The following is a 17,216-nucleotide window of genomic DNA, read 5'->3' on the forward strand; positions in this document are numbered from 1 at the left end:
GAAGATGAAGGTGAAAAAAAAGGCATAATTTACCTTCAATAACATTTCTGATCTGTACAGACACGTTTCAAGAAGTCTACATTTATGCTTTTCCATGGGAGAAGGTTTAGCCACATGTCCCCTACGTCTCCCTGTATATCCAGAATGCTGCCAGGGGTTTTTTGACAGTCTGTGTGTCCTTCCCTCACCTGCCTGCTACGTGGGAACCTGGGCAGAGCACAGCTGGTGAATGCACTGGTAACTCCTCTGCCTGAGTCACCTACATACCTTTCTGTCATCTCACAGTGTGTAACACTGCCTGACAAAGCAGTGCTAATGACAGACATTTCAGTAGTCTGTGTTAGATTTTCCTGAAGAGCAGCTCCACGGTTCTGTAGCTGCAGAAGCAAGTGCTCCCAGACCCTCCTTGACAATTGTCTCATCAATGCTTAAAAACTCCCTCTGTGGGATTCCACAACATCTTCTCCACAAAGTATTTGTCGACAAAATTCTCCTTACTCCTTCCAAAATGCTTTCCTAATATCTAAGCTATTTCTTCTTTTTGCGGAGAACTAAATGGATGACTTTTTATCTTGCCCTTGAGGGACATTGAAAACAACTGCTCACAATCCCCTTTGTAAGAACCTTCTCTATGTTTAAGCTCCCTGTCAGCTTTCTCTTTTCCATACCAAACCAGATTTTTTTGTTTTGTTTTGTTTTTTGTTTTTTTTTTGTTTGTTTTTTTGTTTTTGTTTTTTTGTCACAGAGCATACTTTTAAGTCTCACTTCTGTTTCTCTTACCGACCCTTAGGAGGTGACAGCCCAGGCACAGTTTGAGATCTCAGTGTTGCGGGACAGGGCACAAGCGTTTCCTTCGGCGCACAGACAATCTGCTGTGCTACCTCCAGGAGTTACAAGCGACGATTTTAGAGGGAGACAAATGGCTTTGTACCTGCCTTTTGAGGGATGCTCCCTCTGCTTCCAGGCCCAGGGCCCAGCCCGGCCGCCCCGCCCCCAGACCCCAGCCCCAGACCACGCTGCCTCCTGGGCTTACCCAGCCCCACAGCCCTGACCCCTCTTCGCATCACTGCTGATGCCCCTCACGGCTGCCCCCTGAGGAGGGCCATCTCTCCCCCGCATCAGCACTGTGCGCACGTTTAGCCACCGGGCTTTTCCTTTTTATAATTACTTCATTTGGGAGGATACGTGAAGTCTTCATGGCAAGCCACACCGATGCAAAGCTAGCCACCCAGTGCGGCGAGGGATGGGAGGGAGGGGGTGGAGGGAGCTTCTCACCTGCGCCCATCGCCGCCGCGGCGGGGCGGGGCGGGGGCTCGGAGGGTGCCGCGGGGGGCCGCGCAGCGCAGCGCGGCGCGGCGCGGGGCGGGGGGGCGGGGGGCGGAGCCGGCGGCGGCGCGGCGGGGCCGGCTGTACTCCGCATCCCTCCCGCGGGGGCTCGGGCATCTCTGCGCGCCGGGCGGTGGGAGCGGCAGCCGCGCCGCGCCGGGCTCAGGGGGTGGCGGCGGCATGGAGGGCGCGTACCTCGCCTGGGAGTTGGCGCACGCCGTGCTGCTGCTGAGCCTCTTCCCCGCAGGTGGGAGCCGCGGGCGCGGGTGGGCGCGGAGCCCGGCGGGGCGGCGGGGATGGGGCAGGCGCGGGCGGCAGCGGGGGAAAAAACTTCGGCGGGGGCAGCGCCGTGCCGGGGGTCGCGGCAGAAGCCCCGGCATCGCCTTTGCGGGACGCCCCGCCGGGAAAAAAAAAAAAAATAGAAGAAAGAAAAAAGTCCTTTGTTTGCAGTGCACGGTTATCAGGGGTTGCGAGGGAGACCGGCGCAGAGTCCCCCCCCGCCCCATCTTCCCGGGCCGGGCTGTTTTGACAATAAACTATCCGGTAATCGGTACAAAATGTCCCCGCGGTTAAGTGCTCGTGGAACAATAGGCAGAGAACGAGCCGCCGCCGTCAGGTGTCCGGCGCTTCCCAGAAGAGGTGAAGCTTCCCCGGGCGCGGGGATATGGGGGGTCGGCTCAGTGCCCCGGTGCACCCCGGCGGGTCGGTGTCCCGTCGGCCGGAGGGGCCGGGCAGGCGGCTTGCGCCGGGACCGGCGTTCGGAACCGGTCTGCTCTGGCGCTGCCCAGCGTCCGCGTTGTAGAAGAGGGAAGGCAAGCGGTGCCGTTCGGGCCTTCGGGAGGTCCGTCAGTGCTAAAACTTTGGTGTGTCGAGTATAAATGGAAAGGTTTCCTTCCACTTTCTTGATAGAAGGGGGTTTCCTTGCCTAACCTCATAGCCCTAGCGCAGAGGGCTAGTGATTTTATATGCAGCATCTGGATGCAGTGCTAGGCAACTTTGCACATGGCTTTCGGAGTTGCCGTGCTTTTTTATTTATTTATTTATTTATTTATTTATTTACTTATTTATTGGCTTGCTTGTAGGCTTAAGAGGCACATTTGGAGGGTACAGGGGAAGGTGCCGCAAGGAGGTCGCTGCTCGTGTGTGTGGAGTTGCACTCGGGGGAATTTGGCCCCGTGCTCTGAAGTCTGAAAGCAGATAATGTGAGAGGTTGTTTTGCTGCTTTATCTACGAGCAAGCTGAGGATCAGGGCAAGCGATGCGCAGTGCTAGGTGTGTAACATCTGCTGCCACCAGCAGAGAGGAGCCTTGCAGAGCACCGTGCCAGCGCAGCCCGGGAGGGCTCCGCAAATCCCTGCCCATGCTGCTAGGAGCAAATAAAACTAAAATACCAGGAGCTATCCTGGTAAAGTGTGTAAAGTGGCACTTCTCCATCGCAAGCATTTTATTTTGGGATGTGAGAGGGGGACAGTTGCTGATTTATGGGCGTTTTTGTTAGGGTAACATTTTGGGTTTGCTCTCTTTTTTTATTGGTAATCTGAACTAAAGTGTGGTAGCTGATGATTTGGACTTCTCAGTTTAGAAATACTCGCATACATCTGCAAAATGCTAATGTTGTGGTCAGAGGGATGGGAAACGCTCCTACCAATGGGTTATTCCTTCAAATAAAAGAATTTAAAAACCACTTGAAATTAGTAATATCCACCGACTTTCTTTACTTCATGTATTTCTTGCCTGCACTTGAGGATAATCCTTTGTCATGTGGTTATTTTGTCCTTGAGGAAAGCTTGAGAAACAGGTCAGACTGGCAGCATCTTCTGAAAGTCATGAGATGCAGGCTCCACAGTACTGGAGAGGCAAGGAGAGAACCTTTCTCATGATTCTTCCTCAAGTTCTGGATTCAGACACATACGTGTGGGAGACAGTTCACCTCGGGGCACATCAGACTTACTTGTGCAGACAAAAATGCACTGTGTGGTAGGTATAAATGTTTTGCTGTTGAAAAAGACAACTGTCTTTGGGTACATATCACAGCATCTGTGTACTACACAGTTGTAGGAATAGTCCGGGCTAGTTTTATGATGGAGGAGGTATCGGAGTGGTGGCTTTGTGTCCTAGCAGGGGACATTAGAAATGACAGGCAGGAAGAGCTGATCTGCTGTGCTGGAGCTAGCATGACCCTGGGTTACTTGTGGGTTTGCCCCAGTGCAGATGCTGGGACTGGATGATCTCCCACAGTCCCTATTCAGACCTATCCTGTTGTTTATCTGTATACAGAATTATATTCAGTATCCTTCTTTGGCTTTTAGTCAAGAGCTTTTTCCCTTTGTTGCAAATCATGAAAGAGGATGTAGAAAACAGCTTCATGTAGCTTCTTGGAGGGTAAACCATTCATATCCTTTGTCCACAGCCCTTTGCTACTTCTTGTTTTTCTTGCATCCTAACATGTGCTTCCACTTTTCCTTCCATTTGAAGACTGACTGGTCCTCATTTAATGCAACATTCTGGAATGATCTTTCCTCTGCACCTCGCCTTTCCACCCCTGAGACTCTCCTTGTCCCCCACACCAGTACTCAGTCAGAGTCTCTGTGGCATCTTCATCCCATGATCATGGAAGACTGGACATGGTTCTTTTCAGCATCCATCAATATAGCCTTTTTTTTTCAATCAGCTGCAGAGTAATAGGAGGCTCTTCCCATGCCCAGGGGGAAGAATGTCTGTTTTCATAATGCTTCCTTCTACCTGTCAGCCAGTAGGGAGGAGACTTGAAGGAAGACGATTGAATTTGAGAGGATTCTGATTGCTGGTCACTCAGTTGCTGCCTTGACCCCAGCAAACAGACTGTATCCTGCCCTCCCTACACCCCTCTTTTCATCTCTGCCCTCTCCTTCTCGTTTTCCCCCCTCCCCTGCAGCAGTGCAGATTCTGCTGCACAGAAGCGTGGCCCAAGGCCACTGCCAGGAGCTGAATGGAAATGTCAAAGATTGCTCAATACTCAACTCTTTTTCCTTCCGTTACAACTGGGAACCCTCTGCCAGCAAGTGCGTAAGTGATTTTTCTTCAGGCTGTATAATAAAGAATGTGATAAATTTGGCAAGAAGTGAGACTCCCATTTGCATCCCATTTAAGCACCATTCATAGAGACTGGAGGCATTTCCATGTGCTCATTTTGCAAGGGAGTGCCTCTCATCATCAGATGAGTGCAGCTGTAGTACCATTGGGTTACACTGGCTCTCCATGGGCCTTCCACCTCACTTCAGACCCCTTAGGAATCTGTCATTGATTGTGTGAACAGTCACACTGCTTTGCAGGTGCCTGGATTGATCAAAAGATCCTGAGTCACCTCCAGAAGGGACATATTGCACCAAGACACAGGTGGAATTGGGAAGGATATGTCTTTAGCACATGTAAACACAAGCTAGTGCAGGTTTTAGGAAGAACATCTGAGTCATGTTCCAGTTGGTAAGAGTTTCTTGTAGTGAAATGTATTTTTTTTTTCTCTCTGGTCTGTTGTGATAGACTCTAACGATACATTTATATTCTTTGGATTTCTGTCTGAACTCTAATTTGTTGTTAGTTCGAACTATTTGAAAGATTTTTAAGGCATATCTGGAGCTGTCAAACTAAATACCAAGTATTACGTGTTTGCAGTTTGAAGGAAAGCTTCTTTCTAGCCTGAACTTTCTGTAAACTGATGTCATCTGAAGGTGAGGAATAACAAATTCTGGACAAAACAGGAATCACACAGCATTGAAGTATTTCAACAACATGTATGTTTATATACAGTACATGACAACTGTTCTAACCTCATATCTATTTTGTAGAAGAGAGGCAGTAGTTGCTCAAGGTTAAGCCACTTCTCAGCTCTCTCTCTGTCCATGAAGATGAATGCCATTGCAGAGATGAAGCAGTGCACATTGTCTTGCTCTATGTGTGACACATGATTTTACAGATGTTGTTTTCTTTTTCATCTAGTACAAACATCTTCCAGGATTTTGACTCATTTCCTTAAGTCTCCTTCAGCTGTTCAAAGAATAGCTAGAGGAAATGAGGTCTAATATCCTAATGCATTGCATTTACTGTAAGTATCATCTCACTTTAAGTATAAAACTTTGCCTTTTTGTAATTTCTAAATGTCCTTCTGAATGTTCCCCTGCAAAAGAAGCAACTTGGAGCTGTTTCTGTCCCTTAGAAACTCAGCTCCCCTGTTTGAGTCGATGCAGCCTTCATAGTGCTTGAGGTGTTCACTGTAACCTTAGGTGAGAGGGAGGAGTTGATGCTAACAGCATCTAGTAAAAGGGGTGATACAGATGCCAATGTGTTAAATTTTTTTAACATTTATTATAAAGAATCTGAAGAGAATGCATGTGCAAGTTGCTAGAACTTGACAGAAAAGAGAGCTTTGTTATTCTTCTCTGTTGTTGTACTGTGGAAGTATTGTGCTTGGCTTTTTCAGTGACTTTTACGAAACTAGAAGGACTTTTTCAGAAATGAACATCTTTAACAATTAATCCTGCAAACAGTTGTAGTGAACGTAATTTTACGCGTGTGAGTAGGCTCCCTGGCTGGTTGCCAAACCTAATGGCAACCGAAGGGTATGGTTTGTCCAGCAGCCAAGATTGCTGCTGTTAGTGATAAAAGCATAAGGGGAGTGTAAACATCTGTGTTTGATGGGAGAAGGAGACTCCTGTTTTCTAGGGTATACCAATTAGAAAGCACAGTAAATGTTAATCTCTCAGAGGATTTACTGTTGGGGATTATATTAATTTATTCTAAAAACATAGGTTTTCAAATATACCCTTAAATGGATTTTCTAATGATCTCTTTCATGTTGCAACAATTTTTTCTGTGTGTCACATAAGGCTCTTCATTATATTATCTTTATATTATCTCTTACAGGCTTGTAAAAGTTTATGATGTTGCTACCATGCTGTGCAACTCCTTGCTGCTCTATATGCATCATTCCTTGAAATTGTAACTAAAAAGAGGCATCACTATAGTAAAATTAGCAGCTACAGGGAGGTTTGCTGTTGTGGGGGTTGGCAGCATTAAATGTCTATGATTTTAAATGTCATCTGACAGCCGAGTCCGTAATCATATAACATAATCATTAAATGTCTGATATAGACAGGAATTTACTGATCAAGTAGGCACTGACGGTTGTAAATCTAAGTGATGAAGAGGATGCATGGGCTGATTTAAGTTAAGAAGAGATGAAAATCATGGCAGGGAAATTTGAAAGTCAGACAGATGAATCTTTCACAAGCTTTTTTTTTAAGTCTGGCAAATGCCAGGGTAGTCCTTCATCTCCTTTTTTTTCCCCTTAGTATTTGTCTTAAGCTAAGTAGTGCTCCTCCACTGGGTGAACATGCTCCTGATGACATGGAGTGGATGCTTTTAAAAGATCTGTACAAAAGCCACACTGGAAAAATGAAATCAAAGTTGTTGGTTATAATCTGTCATTCAGAGCCTTCATGTTTCAGAGGAGGAGAGTGAGCTGCGTAATACAAGTGTTTGGGGTATTCACATTACCCAGGCCATGCAGAACTAACTAGGTTCCTGCTGAAGGGTATAATGAGATTAAAAACTTGCATTTGGCTCTCTTAATCTGTTTTTTTGTTCAGGAGTTAATGCCTGTGCTGAAGTCACGTGTTGAAGGTTTTGTCTGTAGCCCTCAGGACTGGAAACTTCATTCTTGGCTGAATCAAATCTGACTTTCTCACGCATTCACCTGGCTCCCGCAGCTGGATTCTTTAGAGACACTGCAATTCTTGGGAAGTTCCTACAGAATTGTAAGAGGAAGGCTGGAGGAGACCTGCAGAGGTCATCTGGTCTGTGTCCTGCTCCCCCTTGGGTCAGATGGAGCAGATGTTCCCAGGTAGACTTTTGCCTATCCTGCTGTAAGGAAGACTTGTGCAGAGTCTACCATCCATTTTTCCTAGTACACAGCTAGTTGTTAAAGGTCAAAAGGTTATCCTAATACCTAACCTTATATTCCTTGCTGGTTCCTTAATTCTATCCTTTTCTTTTTACCTGCTCTGGTGGATGTAATGAACTGCTGATTGCCATCCTCATTATAACATTTTAAACATCAACAAATGATATCACATCTTTTACTTCTCTTCTCTATGATAAGCCTTTTGCAGCATTTTCATTTGGTGCATTTTTCATAACTCCACCTCCTCTTTTTCTTCTTGGCCTTCTCCAGCTTGTTCACATTTCCTCCAGATATGATGTGTAAAATTGATGTCTGACTCCAGATAAGAAATGCAGTGCTCCCAGGTTTAACAAAATAGTTGCCTCCCTGTGTACTGTGTGCCTCAATTTGATTCAAAGCATTGTAAATCCGATTTTAATCATGGTTTAATTCAGCCAACAGTAAGCCTCATTTTAACTGTTTTGCATTTGTACTTAATCATTTTGTAAAGAAAGGTTTAACCTCCTTTATTACAATTGAGATAGTTTTAATTAAATATACCCTTTGCACTTAATGTTATACTTACTTTAATTAATCACTGTGTCTGTATTTAAGCAATTATGTAGCTTGTTTTATATATATATATACTTATTCTGATTTTTCATGTGTATGTTTTAGAATGAAAACACAAAGTGTTGACATTTCTTGGTAATTGATTTTTTTACTGATGATTTGCATCAATTACAATGAAGGAAATGAGAATTCTGAAGTGTTCTTCCATTAGATAAATAGCACCATACAGAAGTCAGCCAATTCAGAAGAAATAACTCATTGAGAATTGTTTTGAAATAATTAATGTCTGAAAGGTCCATGTGCAGTCAAAACTGGTGGTTCCTAATCACTGCTGTAAAAAATTTAGAACTAGTCTGTCTCATCCTCTTTTTTTATTAGAATGGAAATGGAGAGAAATATTTATATTTGTTTTTCTTTTCAATTCCCAATCAGTAGCTCCTCTTTGAATGGACTACTTGCTTAATTGAGTTGTACTGAATGAACTGAAAGAAAGAAAATATTTTCTTTGCAGCTGCTAATCAACTCCAGATGCCAGAGGCTGTTATATGGCTGCAGCACAACCTGCCTAGAGGTCTCAGCTACTGACTTCCATGAATTCAGTTGTGTGATTATCTTTAAAAAGTTGGCAGCAAATGTATGGCTTGAATCAGGTTTTTTTGTATTTAATTTTTTAGTAATGATTTGAGTAGGTGTAAATTTTAGATTATGTGGTTATATTTTCAGAATCAGTTAACTATTGTTACATTTTGAAAGGAAAACAGGCATTATTAAAATACTGGCTTTTCACTGTTAATGTTATATCAAATTAAATCTTCAATTTAATACAGTATTTTTACCTGAAGTAGTTCTGTTCATGTGCCCTAGATATTCTTCGGCACTAGGACCTGGTACTGAGGCATTCAGCTTGTGCTGCTCAGTGACTCTTTTCTTTACTTTGGCTGCCTAACTCTTTGTTTGCTATTTTATATGGCATGGAAGTGCTTTCTATGCCTGGATGAGCTTAACTTTTTAACTTTGAAAAGAAATTATGTGATCTTCGACAAAATAAAAGCTTCCTCCCAGTAGTGTTCATTGTAACAGAAGCTGTTGAAGTTTCCTATTCCATAGCACGTCTGACTTCCAGGTATTATACATAAAATTGCTGACTTTGCAGTAATGCTAATATCATCATACCTAGGATTTGAGGTATGTGGCATAATAAAAGAGGTCAAATGGAAGGAGCAGAAGTAAACCCTGCATTTCTGGTCTCCTCCCATAAACCAGACACCATCAGAAGCCATGCTTAGGTAGGTGGTGCTCAGACATTGCTCGCAGAACTGTGCCCTCATGTGTATGTCTCCTGGGGCAAGAAGGAGGACAACATTTCAATAAGAAGCTAGCTATAGATATGCCATGAATTTATGATGTGCTTTACTAGTAAACTAGTAAATACAGTACAGTTTGCAAGCAAAATGTTTTAGTCGGACTTCTGCTGATATAAGAAGTTAGGTTCACTGCTGAGTTCTGTATCTTCTTGTCAGAAGGCTGGGGAAATGAAACTGGATTGTCAGAAAAATGGCTACGTGTGTATGTTTTCAAGATACTTTTAAGACAGCATCAGTGAGTATCTTGCTGGGTGTTAGCGTGATTACTTGAGGTGGGATCTGTTCACCCTGGGAGGTTCTGAGGAACCTGCTGATGGATCCTCTGGAAGTTGTACGTAGCCATGTGTTTAGAAAGCATGTGCACAGGTATTTCTCTAACACTAGCACATTAAAAATGTGTTTATTAGATTTGATGCTGTCTATAAAACAGTGCTTTTACAAGAATTTTTTTAACATCTCAATTAGCAGCACAGTTTGTACACTAGTTAGACAAAGGAAATCTTACACCGAATAGGTAACATTAATGTATATGCAGAAATAGGGAAATGCTCCCAAACCTGCTTTTCAAATGAATCTGTGTACCATGTGGATGCATAGCATGTGATGCAAAGACTTGTATCTCAGTAATAGAGCTATATAAATACTTCAGTTATCTTATTACAAAAAAAAAAAAAAAAGTATTTTCCTCATGAATCTGTCAGTTCCTTCAGTGAAGGAAAAGAGAATACAAAGTAATATGGATGCAAATCTGTGCCTTTTCTGTGAAGCTTGGTGACCGTGTTTATTAATCTGAAAGTCTTGTTTATTGCTGTAATCTTCTAGGAAAAAGTACTGAACTAAATATCTAGAGAAAGTAAAAAGCCATGCTCCTCTTTGTGGTATTTAATGTGGTCCATCATAAGAGCAATGATAACATAATTATGCAATTATTGGTATATTTTCCCCTCAGAAGGCCCTATGTAGATGATTACCAGTGCACCTTTTAATGAAATTGCTACTATTTGATAAAACTGATGCCAAGACTTGAAATAATTAGAATGCACATTGCCAAAAGTCTTACATCTCCTTCCTCAGTTGAGCCTCTTCCAAATAGGCGTTAATTCAGATTGCTAAACGATTCACTGTTCTCTAGTTCTCTTCATTAAAACTACCTTTTCACTGCATTTTAGAACACTCTTTCAAGCCTATGTTGCTCTTTACAAGAAACATTCATTCAAAATGGAAGTTGAAAGATTCTGCACCTTTTAATGTAAATGTCAGCAAAAAGAAAGGGAAATGAAAAAGGCATTAAAAGAACAGACTGGATGAATGACAGCTGAATTTGAATATACTATGCATTAGTGCCATTTTTCATGCCTCCTAATCGTTCTCCATACTTACTTTATAATTTGTTTATTTATGTTTCTAACGGCTGATAAAACTAACTGTGGGAACAGCTGGTTAATAAGTAATTTTGGAAATTAGAGGGAAGAAGGCAGTAATTCAGTAGGAGTAAGGATCAGTCTAAATGTATAAATATCAACACTTTGCCAAGTTTTGTGGCAAACAGTTGCTCTTTGTTTGCAAATCCAACTTAATGCGTGTTTTATATGCATAAATAGTTATCTCTCCCCTGTATTTTTCTTTGAATAAGAATTAGCATGTAGTTGTTTTAAGCTCAGCCCATTCTAGTTTTAAAAAACCTGATCACTCAGTCATGCTTTCTGTTTGGTTTTCTTCATTAGCACATTGCCTGCAGAATCCTTCTGTGGTGGGAAGTTTAGGTATAGGAGACCATAGTGCATCAATATCCTGTGATAAAATAAATGAATTAACCTAGAATAGGTTGTTGCTAATAGAGCTTTAGGATGAGTGACTGAATTTAAGGTGTTCCTTCAAAAAACAATTCCCAAGACAACAAAAAGCTCCAAAGTAATGACTTCCCAGAAAGAGAGGATTCAGAAAGGTACCATACCTAACTGTGGAAAGAAACCACTGTGTTTGGTAAACTAGAATTATACTCAGCTCCGTATCTGCCTATAACAAGAGAGAGGCATGCCAAGACCAAACTGCTTGGTAGGCAGGAAAAGTGGCCTGATGGCATGGCTGGAGTTTCCTCACCCCAGCAAGGTGAAAACAAAGCAGCTGGGTGACAAGAAAGGTCTCTGTGTCACGGAGGTGCAGTTGCTTCCCCCACTCCCTGCCTTGAGGGAGTGCTGGTTGCACTGGCATGTGTAGGGTGGTTCTCACATGTTTTGTTTGCAGGTCATGTGCAGCATCTGCTATGCTAAGCCTGCTTCTGAAATAGGGAAGCCAAGTATGATTAGCTACGTTGCTAATTGCTGTGACAAGACCTGCTACAGGGGGATCTGCTGGCTTCCACCCACAAGCAGAGGATCAGCCCAGATGCTCATGCTTGTTCTGCCTCAAGATCCTGTGAATGTCTCTCTTGGAGAGTGGGGTGTGTGGGGAGCTAGAGAGCTGGCTGGATTTGCCACCTATCTCTGATGCTGGCTGTTTCTGATTAACCACACCTCATTCAGAGGGGTGCATAAACTCTCTTCAGGTGTAGATGGGTCTGAGCTATCTTCTCTGCAAGGGGTAACCACCAAGTGACTTTTGCTTGTCCTGTGGAGTGCCCTCCCAGGATGTGAGGTGTTTGGTGAGGCAGATCTATGTAGGAGCAATCCCAAAAGCCTCCCCTGGGGTGTCAGTGCAAAGGTGAGGTGTCTCACCGCCACAGCCAAGGTTCAGCTGCCTCTGTGGTGCCCTACACTGATGATGATGATAAAGACAGCCTTTGTTTCAGCCTCTTTCCACTTCCTCTCTTGGGTTTTGCCATGGGTGGGAGTTGGCTGGCTGGCTCCACACTTGCTCTTTGTGTTGAGAGATCTCCATTTCTCCTTTAAGCTGCCTGCAGATGGAGTGGGTTCATCTGTGCCTTTGAGTGCTGGGCTGGCAAGCTCCTGCCTTCTGCCCTCCCCAGCACCCTTCCCCCTGCCCTCTGTCCCCAGCCCTCAGGGTGAAGGGTCTATGGGGAGAGGGAGGTCTGGGTGGGAAGACAGTGGTTGCCCTCATGCAGCTGGGTAAATGTCAAAGACCTGGCTAATCCTCTCCCCTGGTTTTCTGCTTAACAACTTACAGCCTCTGAGGATCCAAAACTTCAGAGCAAGCCCAGCCATAGGAGTTCTGGATTTCTGCTTGGGAAACACATGGTGATGTAGAGTCTGTTGGTCAGCAGATATCACTGACTCTGGTAGATGGGTTAGGAGCAAACCACTTAGTTCTGCAGGGAAGTCTAATCAGTCTCGTGCCTGCAATACATTCCTGGTGACAGTTATTTTTCAGTCTCCAAGATGCAGTTGGGGCAGAGGAGCCAGTCAGCATCTCTGTCAGTAAGGATCTGTGACATTCATATGTACCAAGTCTGTGATGCTTGCAGGGATCACTCATGTCTTTGGTCTTTTTTGGTCTATGTCTTTGAGGAAGATGCTAGCACAGGTGTTGGTGTTGGAGGGTTTCTTTTTACAAAGAAGCTATACTGCAAGCCTTCTTTTCCCCCACAGCCTAGCTGAAATGGGATCTGATGTAGCTTTCAGATCAGATCATTTAAAATTGACATTTGCCATTGCTAAACTTTTCATCTAGCATAAGGGAGAGTGTCTGTTTAGTGAAGTGGAACACAACAAGTAAGCATATGATAGCATCTCTCCTTTGAAAAATCTGTGAAATTTTATAAATCAGAGTAAATTAAAGCTGTTTCAGTATGATTAATGTGTGAGTTTGACACTGTTTACTTGGGGCATGAAGCAGCAGGACAAAGAAAATATAATTGAAAAAGGTCTTAAATGAATCTCCATCATAGTATATGTCAAGTATTATAGTCACTTTAAAAAATAAAAATCAGAGTTGGGAAGGCAGTGCTCTTCAACTAGACCAGCTAATATTGTAAAGCAAACTGGGCAGGCTTCGGGCTAGGACTTCTGAACTTTTGTAAAAGAGACATTTTTGCTTCTGCTTTTCTTTCAGACCTGCAGGAAACATGTATCTGAAAACATGTTCATTTTTCCAGCAGTGCTGGGTATGCTGAAAGAGGATATTACTTCCCTACAAGCCACGTCTTGCTGATATCCCCAGACCATTGCATCTACAGCAGTGCCACTACTTTTAACTGATAAAGCATATCTCTTGTTTCTGCTCTCTTATGTTGCTGTAGATGAGAAACTGAAAATTGCGGTGAGTGAGGTCTGTGTGATAGCCCTTGGAATCAACCCATGCCCAGAATGAACAGGCACTGAGAAGAAAGTCTCTGTAATTGTATCCAGTCACCACAATCTTACACAAAAGTTGCGGACATTTTGTCCCTTGAAGTTTAGCTGCTCAGTGCATTTGAACATTAACCAGTTTAGAAATCGTGGTCCTGATCAGGTCATGGTCAGGTCATTGTTTTCGTTATGCAGTATTTGTAGAGTTTGCAGGGGCGAGGAGGAGGAGGGGAAGAGGCAGATGCTCAGAAGGGCCTGCCGTGCCCTTACAATGCATCCCAGCCCTGGGACAGTCTGGGAGAGGGATTTGCTCTTGCTGGATAACAATGGACCTTGAGCTTCACTGAGAGGCTGGTACTGGATGTGAGCAGGTTGTGACTGTACTGTGCAGATGCATTGTGCCCTTCTTCTGGGACATGTTAGGCAAGTTTGACATGGAAGGAGATGGGATAAGGCTCAGGGATGTTTTGCTTTGTTTTGCTTTGTTTTGTTTTGTTCTGTTTTGTTTTCTCTTAAAGCAATCTGCTTCATTATAGAGCAGCCACAAACATCTTCCTTTTAATGTTTAGATAAGAGTTGAGAGAGGAAACAGGCACAGAGGGACTAACCTGGTGGATTTAAGGTTATGCAGGAAATCTGTGGCAGAGCTGAGAATAAAATCCACAGCACTTGACTCATCTTATTCCATGGCAGTGCCAAATCTTTTGTTTGCTTGGCAGCTGGAGATGGTCTCCAGTTGCTTGTGAGTGTGATGTGGACTTGTACCTGATGTGTTTTTCCGTGCTTCAGCAGTGTTGTGACTGAGGCTGAAAATCTCCAGCATAAAACATTATTTTCCCCAGGATGGTGCACTCCTTAGCCAAAGCTTTTTTTTTGTTTGCACATCCCTTAATTGTTACAAGAACATTCTGCTGTCCTTAATCATATCCCTGCAATTTGACCTGCATTTCCTATCAGTATTATCTAGAGCTGTTTTGTTTTCTAATTCCACCATCCTGGTTTTCCAGATGTTCCTTCTGTATGCAGAAGTCACAACTGCTGCACTCCCCCTCTTTCCTCCCTCTCCCTTCATTTCTAGGTCTTAGGGAGTTGCTTGTCATATATTAATACATTCTGCTTCTTTTTTCGGATACAGTGTTGTTCACAAGTGATCCCAGCATTGTAGTTCTTAACTCAAATTTGTCATAAGGAATCAGGGTAGTGGAAGTGACTGCTTTCAGCTGTGGGACACATAGTTAGAACATCCAAAAATGGACTATCAAACTCCAAGCTTTGCAATTCATTTAATGTCACTTCTTTGAATTATTAAATATTTGCCATTATTTTGTTAACATATAATAATTACCTCTTAGTTGCCCTTGAGGACAACTCTGGAAGGTCATCTAGAACCCTAGTGTGGTAGTTTGCTATGCAGTGTATGGAGAGTGTTGGATGTTTCGCAGTGGGATCCACGGTCTGTGACCAACAGTGGAATAATCTGACCCCGCTAGTCTTCAGGAGGCAGAGGGGAGAGTGTTGGTCTCCATTCTTTCTCTTGCCCTGTGGGGTACTTGTGGTCAGGTGGGCTTCACTCAGGTGGGAACACTCAGCTAAATACTGAAGTACTGGCCCACCTCCTTTTCCAATGTGCAGAAAGGTAGGAGAGACAGTAGGGGAATGCCAGGTGTGGGTCAGATAACAGAATAAAGATGCACACCTACACCTGTAAATCCTCAGTAAAGACGTAAAATTGGGTCCTTCCATCCTGCAGCTCAGAGGGTTTATAATCCTGCTGGTGACTGGTCCTGCCTGAACATGGAATCCTGGGAGAGAACAGCAGATACTGTATCCCATGGGTTTTGGTGGTGGTCTCATACCATCCCTGCCCTATATCTTGCCTGAACACAACCGATTCCCAAATTATTGGTATATTATTGGTATGTTATTGGTATGGTTATTGGTATGGTTAGGGTTACATGCTTATGACTGATGTTACTGGATGCACAAGAGCAACAGTGGGCCTGGAAGAGCCCCATCATGCTTGTGGTGTGGTACAAATGGAGCAGTCTCGGATATGAGGCATTAGCAGTCTGAGGACAGATCAGGAAATACCAGATGGACGCGTGCTATAGGGATTAGCACACCCGATTACAAGTTTTTGGTTAAACTCTCAGATTTCTGTTACTTAATTATTCCTCAAAAGAGAAGACACAAAGTCATGCTCATCTTTGTAAGCACTGTTTTAATTATTCTTTAAAGACAGGAGATATTTAGATGCATAATATCAAGTGCATTTGATAGTCCTGGCATTTTCTCCAAGCTGTTACCCATGCATTGCTGTGCTTTTCTTAAAGATAGATTATTTTCAGAAGGCAACAAAAAGCCCTTTACATTGTAGGGATCCTTTGTGTGAGGCATAAATTTAATTTGAAAATTATTTTCCTGAGAATCTGTAGCCTGCGAAAAAGGAACCACAGAAAGATTGTCTTGAAATATAAGTGATGGTTTCAATTGGAATATCGTGGCTTTTGTTATGGAGTGCCACAATGTGCTTGTTCCCTCTTTGCCTTTCTTTCCCCAGCTCCAGTACATAACATATTCCATGTGCCTCTGGATGGACTCATGGTCTGCTATGTGGTTTACCACCTTTAAAAACTTTTCAGCAGCTTGCTAGACAGTCCTGAGAGTAAGTGTTGCAAAATTTTGAACTCCTGACTTGAATGGGACTAAAGAGTAGGTAAAAGTAACAAATGTTGCATGAAAACAGAAAATTATATATTTTTTAATATTTATGGCAATTATAATTTCTAAAATGCTTGTTTGTATGTTCAGTCATGCGAGTTTATGTGAGGATTACTGGACCTTCTGTGGAAAATTTCTGGTAGTGCTGGAAAAACAGGCTCTGTTGGACTGCCTCTTGGGTTTAGCACTGATAAATAAATTTTAATCTGAGTGAGATGGGGAGAGAGAGCAAGAGCATTCTCCAAAACCCAGACTGCAAACCAAGTAATTAGACCCTGCAGGTGGTCTGGCTGTCCTTTGCTTCCTACTTTGTAGTGGATTTGTCAGGAAGAGGAGCAGTTACCTGAGATGGGCTTAATCCACTAAATATCTTAAGAGCAACTAAATCTGTGAGATGAGTGAATTAAGTCTGGAGTATATAACCTCATCCCAACTAATTATCCAAGTGTTTTGCTTGAACGTCTGTTGTTATCTGCGTGGGCAGAGAGATTCAGCCTTTGGAAAGAGATGCAGAGTATGTTTTCTGTTTTTTGAGAAATGTTCCCCCCTGCTCAGGCATGGCTATCATACAATCATAGACTCGTTCACATTGGAAAAGACCCTGAAGATCCTTATTAACCTAGTATTGCCAAGCACACCACTACACGATGTACCTAAACACCACATCTACGGGTTTTTTAAATACCTCCAGGGGCAGTGACTTGACCACTTCTGTAAGCAGCCTGTTCCAGTGCCTGACATCCCTTCCAGTAAAGAATTTTTTCCTAATATCCAAACTAGACCTCCCCTGGCAAAACTTGATGCCTTTCCTCTTGTCCCATTGCTTGTTACATGGGAGAAGAGACTGACATCATCTCACTGCAACTTCCTTTCAGGTAATTGTAGAGTGAGTTCTCCCCTTTAGCCTCATTTTTCCAGGCTGAACAATCCCAGTTCCCTCAGCTGTTTGTCGTAAGACTTGTGTTCCAGATGCTTCACTAGCTTTGTTGTCCTTCTTGTAGTGAGGGGCCCAAAACTCAACAGTATACATCAGTCCAACTGCGCAGTACTGTGCATCAGAGGGGTATGTGGC

General features: G+C 43.4%; 1 protein-coding gene across 1 annotated transcript in view; it reads left to right on the top strand.

The window, feature by feature from the left end:
- Nucleotides 1-1,494: 1,494 nt before the first annotated feature.
- Nucleotides 1,495-17,216, top strand: part of KIT (KIT proto-oncogene, receptor tyrosine kinase) — a 55,848-nt gene continuing 40,126 nt past the window's right edge. Inside the window, exon 1 of the mRNA XM_030449692.1 lies at nt 1,495-1,573. Within this exon, the coding sequence (XP_030305552.1) occupies nt 1,507-1,573 (67 nt within the window). The 5' untranslated portion in view covers nt 1,495-1,506. The remainder of the gene's footprint in view (nt 1,574-17,216) is intronic.

The sequence above is a fragment of the Calypte anna genome, chromosome 4A (genome assembly GCF_003957555.1).
Source record: "Calypte anna isolate BGI_N300 chromosome 4A, bCalAnn1_v1.p, whole genome shotgun sequence".
Taxonomy (NCBI): Eukaryota; Metazoa; Chordata; class Aves; order Apodiformes; family Trochilidae; genus Calypte; species Calypte anna.